Source organism: Parasteatoda tepidariorum, chromosome 6, assembly GCF_982258835.1.
Source record: "Parasteatoda tepidariorum strain Cologne lab strain chromosome 6, Ptep-v5.0, whole genome shotgun sequence".
NCBI classification, from domain to species: domain Eukaryota; kingdom Metazoa; phylum Arthropoda; class Arachnida; order Araneae; family Theridiidae; genus Parasteatoda; species Parasteatoda tepidariorum.
The window spans coordinates 5,371,838-5,377,524 of NC_141760.1; the positions used below are offsets into that span (position 1 = coordinate 5,371,838).

General features: G+C 35.9%; 1 protein-coding gene across 1 annotated transcript; it reads right to left on the reverse strand.

Moving 5' to 3' along the window:
• Positions 1-962: 962 nt before the first annotated feature.
• On the reverse strand, positions 963-5,117 carry LOC147807521 (uncharacterized). The gene has a single exon (XM_087166565.1). The coding sequence runs from the start codon at positions 5,115-5,117 to the stop codon at positions 963-965; it is 4,155 nt and encodes a 1,384-aa protein (XP_087022691.1).
• Between the last annotated feature and the right edge of the window lie 570 nt (positions 5,118-5,687).

A 5,687-nucleotide genomic window follows, 5' to 3' on the forward strand; every position in this document is an offset into this window, starting at 1 on the left:
TACAATTTTCAGCAGCAATTGGAGAGAGTAGAAGACATAAGTACCCAATGAAAGCTTTAAAGTACAATTTTTTAGAAAGAAAGTAATCTTTGCTACATATGTGTACTCTTTGATTTCGGAATAAAAAAAAAAACATACCATTTACTATTCCCTTGAACTGTAGTGATAGTTTAGAGAATGAAGTTTTTTTCAATTTTTTTTTAACCCTAGCTGCATAGTGGATCGAGTTTAAGATATCTTTTTATACTTCAAACTCACATAAAATTCCTGAAAAAATATTTAAAGTTTAAAAGTTTTACTCCGACAGACTCAACTACTCAATTTGTATTAGTAGAACATACTTATAATTTAATGGGCTAAGATTAATCTTTTAAGGAATTTCTTATTTTGTTGTTCAGAAAGTTATTTTATATTTTCAGTTTTTTTTATGAAAATAAAAAGCGATTTTTTTATAGTGAATAAATATTTTTTGAATCATACAATTTTTTGAATCATATATTTTTCATTCTGGTCCAGCAACTTCTACCATCTTCCTGGCAGAAGCATGATGCTAAAATATTTGATTGAGACATTGTTGCAGACAACCCAATCAAAAACCGATCTACATACAATGTATATAAAAAAAACTTCTTTTCTTAAAAACGCGTGACTTTGTCAAGATTTAAGATTATACCTTCGACTTTTAATGTCTGAATGATTTCATGAATTTTTATTCGCCGGTTGGAATCAATTAATACCTTTTGTGTTGGTTGTAAACGTAAATGTTTCTAATTACAATCAACACTAAAACAAGTATCTCATAGAACAAACTCTTTTACTATCACAAATGTACACAAAGAATATATACATGTTGCCAACAAAAGAATAATGTAAGAAATAATATAATAAATAGTATAATAAATAATCAACGCATCTGCGTTCACGCAGTTGCGTCTGGAACATCCTCCCCACCCTGATCAACCTCAAGAGGAATGATCAGTTGAACAGGTCTTGAGATTTCTACTGGATGCTGCAGGTTGTGACGGTATGGTTGTAAGTCTTTTACCGGTAAGAAAATGGGATGGTGTTAATGTTTCTTCAGGATCATCATTTCCTTGTTCATAAACTAACGGTCGACTATTTAATGCGGCTTCAACACCAACTAATGCTGTAGAAAGACCTTCTTCATCTAACAAGGTTCGACCTAGGGATTTTCGCAAACATCTTTTTGTTAGTCCGATCAAACGTTCCCACCATCCTCCCCACCAAGCCGCTCGTGCAACAATAAATTTCCACTTAATTCCCGTCTGGGCATAATATTGCTGAACTTTTGACGATGTTAAGTTGTCCCATAAAATGGATAGCTCTTTATTAGCGGCATGGAAGGTAGTGGCGTTGTCAGTGTATATTGTATGAGGAATTCCTCTTCTGCCTACAAATCTTTTTAAGGCCATGAGAAATTTGTCTGTAGTGAGGTCAGAGACTAGTTCAATATGTACAGCACGAGTAGTTGAGCAAGTGAAAAGTGCGATATAGGCTGTATTTAAAGGTTTCAAGTTACGAACATATAGCGGGCTAGCGAAATCTATGCCAATAGTAGTAAATGGAAGGCAAGGTGTAATTCTGTCTCTTGGTAAAGGAGCTTCGATTTGTTGACTTCTAGATGCCTGTGAGAGTTTACAAGGTAGACATTTATAGAGCACTCGTTTAATGGCTTCACGTCCTCGTATTATCCAGAAGTTGGAACGAATCTCTGAAAGTACTATTTGAACACCTAAGTGATGAAGCTTCACGTGTGTGTAGTATATGAAAAGATGTACAAAAGGATGAGAACCATCAAGAAGCAAAGGGTGTTTTTGCTCATTTTTGAGCGATGCGAACTGTAATCTACCTCCTAATCGTATGAAATTTTCTTGAAGAAATGGGTTGAAACGGCTAATTTTTGAAGATTTTGGCAAAGGGGAATTATTTTGTAAAGCGTGAAGCTCTGCTGGAAAGCATTGCTTTTGCACTGTAAGAATCCAATAGTTTTTTGCTGTGTTAAGCTCATCACATGTGAGGTCAATAGAAATGTTTTGCTTGGATCGACAGTTATACAAGAATCGAAATATCCATGCTGTAACTCTAAGAAGTTTCATATATGAACTGAAGCGCGATATATCAATAAGAGGTTGGTAAGAAGTTATCAATAAAGATTGAGAAGCTGGTTTACGTAGTTCAGCATGAATATCTGGATTAGCGTAACTCAGTTGTTTTGAAGGCCAAAATTTTGATGATTGTGTCAGCCAGGTTGGTCCTAGCCACCAAAGATCCAATGATTTAAGCTCTGTTGGTGCAACACCACGAGACAAGTGGTCGGCAGGATTTTCATTGCCAGGGCAATGCCGCCATTGTGTTGGATTTGTGTAATTGAGAATTTCGTTCGTTCGGTTACAGACAAAAGTTTTCCAACGATTTGGATCACCTTGTATCCAATTTAAGGCAACTGTTGAGTCACTCCAAAGTGTCGCTGTGTTCCTATCCAGTTTAGTTTCTGTACAAAAATAATGGAGTAATCGAGCATCCAATAATGCGGCTAACAGCTCTAAGCGGGGAAGTGTTATTCTTTTCAGAGGAGAAAGTCTATTACGACTGCAAACCATTCGAACATGAAATTTAGTATCTTCTGTGAATCGTACATATAACACTGTTCCGTAAGCACGCTCCGAAGCATCGCAGAATACGTGAATGGTAACATCAGCAGAAGATATTCCAATCCATCTGGGGATTCGAATGTTGTTTAAATGTGGTAAGTCTATAATCCATTTTGAAAACCTTGATGCGATAGATGGGGGTAAAAGTTCGTCCCATTCAATACCGCATAGCCATGTATCTTGAAAGAGAATTTTTCCTATTACAGTAGATGGTGAGAAAATTCCCAAGGGATCAAAAATCTTTGAGATTGTTTTCAGAAGTAAGCGTTTAGTGACCGGTTCCTTAAATAAATCGTGGTCATGCTCCTTAATATTTTGATGAAACGAATCTTCTTCTGTATCCCAATGAACACCTAAGACTTGAGTCTTACTTTTAAACTTTATTTCTTCTTTCTTCCATTCGTTTTTCAAAACTTGTGAGTTGGTACTCCATTTCGCTAAGGGAAGGCTTGCGAAATCTTCTTCTGTATCCCAATGAACACCTAAGACTTGAGTCTTACTTTTAAACTTTATTTCTTCTTTCTTCCATTCGTTTTTCAAAACTTGTGAGTTGGTACTCCATTTCGCTAAGGGAAGGCTTATAAGACTCGTGAGTTCTTGCATTTCATGAAATAGGGTCTTCGCTTCGACTTCTGAATCAACTCCCACAACGAAATCATCCATGAAAATATTGCCTTTTAGATGTTTAGCTGCTGTGGGATAAATGTTGGAGTACATGCAGCATAATTCGTCAAGTGTAGCTGAAAGAAGGAATGGGCTGCTGGTTAATCCAAAGGGTAAACGTGTAAATTGATAGACCACAATTTCATTCTCTAGCTGCAAATGCCCATCATCATTTTTCCTAGTTTTGAACCATAGAAACTTAGTAGCACATCTGTCTTTTTCCCACAAAGTTAATTGTAAGAAAGCCTGACTTCCATCGCTAATAATTGCTTGCTTGTGAAGACGAAATCGTAATAAGGTGGCTAAAATTTCTGGAAGTAAGTTGGGACCTTGTTCTAGAGCATCGTTTAATGATGGATGGCCTGGTGTGTGAGAAGAGGCGTCGAACACTATTCGTCCCTTAATTTCTGCGTTCTTCTCTTTAATGACTAGATGATGGGGTATGTAATAGCTTTTTTCTTCTTTATCATGATTTTCCGGTGCTATTTCAACTTGCCTTTTGTCTATGTAATCTTCCATGAGTGTAACATACATTTCCTTTAAGCTAGGATCTGTTTGGAGCTTCTTGCACAATGTATTGAAGCGTTTTGATGCTACGTGATAGTTATTTGAAGAAAGAATAACGTCTTTCTTCCAAGGTAATCTAACAACACGACGATTTTCTAGGACTTCATAAGAGCTTCGAAAGTCTTCCAATATTTCAGAATTGCGAATGGACATTTTTTTGTCTTGCATGGCTTTAATACCTAAAGTATCTAAGTCCCAGAATTTCCTAACTTGATCATCCAAAATATATGGTGATGTGATGCTGATATTATGAACTGACGATAAAGAAGCGACAGATGTATGAGATCTGGATCCAGACAAAATCCAGCCAAAGATTGATGGAATGAGCACAATTGTTTCCGAAAGTCTGAAAGGAATCTCAGAATTCACCACCGTCCAGTAAAAATCTGCACCAATCAAAACTTCTATAGGCATGTCTTGCAGAGTGTCATTCGGGTCAGCAAGCTTAAATTTTTTCTTGTTAGCCATAGAAGCAATCTCTAATGGAACTGATGGATGAACTGCATATCTATTAGGACTTTCAAATGCATGTAGATAAATTTCTGACTGATTCCAAATACTTGATAGTTTAAATCTTACTTTTCGTCTCGATTGAGCCTGATTTGATGATGATTCGAATGCATGAATTTCAAGTGAATCAGAGCTAATAACATCTAATTTTAGGTAGTCTACAAGATGTGAATGAATGAAACTGGTTTGACTTCCACAATCTAAAATGCATCTTGTAAGCTTAGTAATGCCAGTTGGGCCAGTTATATATACTCGAGCAGTCTGTAAGTGAGTAAAATTAGGTGTACGAGTATCGATGTTATTTGTAGAAATAGAGTGGTTAGGTTGATTTGAGCTGTTATTTTTACAAATAGAGACATGGTGCTTCTTTTTGCATCTTATGCAGAACGCTTTATCTCTGCGAAGGCAATTTTTTATACTATGGCCACGATTAGTACACAGGAAGCATCTACTAGAGGTTTTTAATTTTTGGATTCGAGTATCAATATCAGTTATATTCGTACAATCTTGTGGCCAGTGACCGTTAATTTCACAGAAGGGACAAAATGGAGATGGTTTTTTAGTCTGGTTAATCCTTTTAGAATTCACATGCAAGGCTGCTGTAGATGTCTTAAATGTGTAATCAAAGTTTTGCTCACCTCGAAGAGTATCGAGTTTAATAGTAGGAAGTTTCACTGTGTGAGATTGTGAAACGGGTAATTGCATAACGGGTACTTGTGTAACAGGTATTTGAGAAACGGTTACTTCTGGCGATTGTAAAGTATTATATTCAAAATTAGTTCTACTACCAAATTTTTTTGCTTTAAAGATAGCGAGCTCGGCATTATCCACGTATTCTTCACATTGAATAATATCATTGTCATAATCATCATCTGTTAATAAACTATGAATGTCGTTATCCAATTTCTTCATTTCTAACAAGCAATCGGAAAGCCGATGACTAATATATTCGACATTTTCATTTAAAGTGTCAGAGGTTGCAGAAAGATCGGAATTTAATTGCGTAATAAATCGAGTAACATTACCTCGCACTGTTCTTCTTTTTCTTTTCAAAAGTGCCAGACTATCGCCAAGTTCTTTATCGTTTGGTTTCTCCATCATTGAATAATACTGATGTTTGACGTTTCGTTAGTTTTTAAAAGAGTGACTGCGTAAATTATTCATCTGATTCGTATTTAATTTTAAACCGAGTTGTTTCGGCACCAAAATGTGTTGGTTGTAAACGTAAATGTTTCTAATTACAATCAACACTAAAACAAGTATCTCATAGAACAA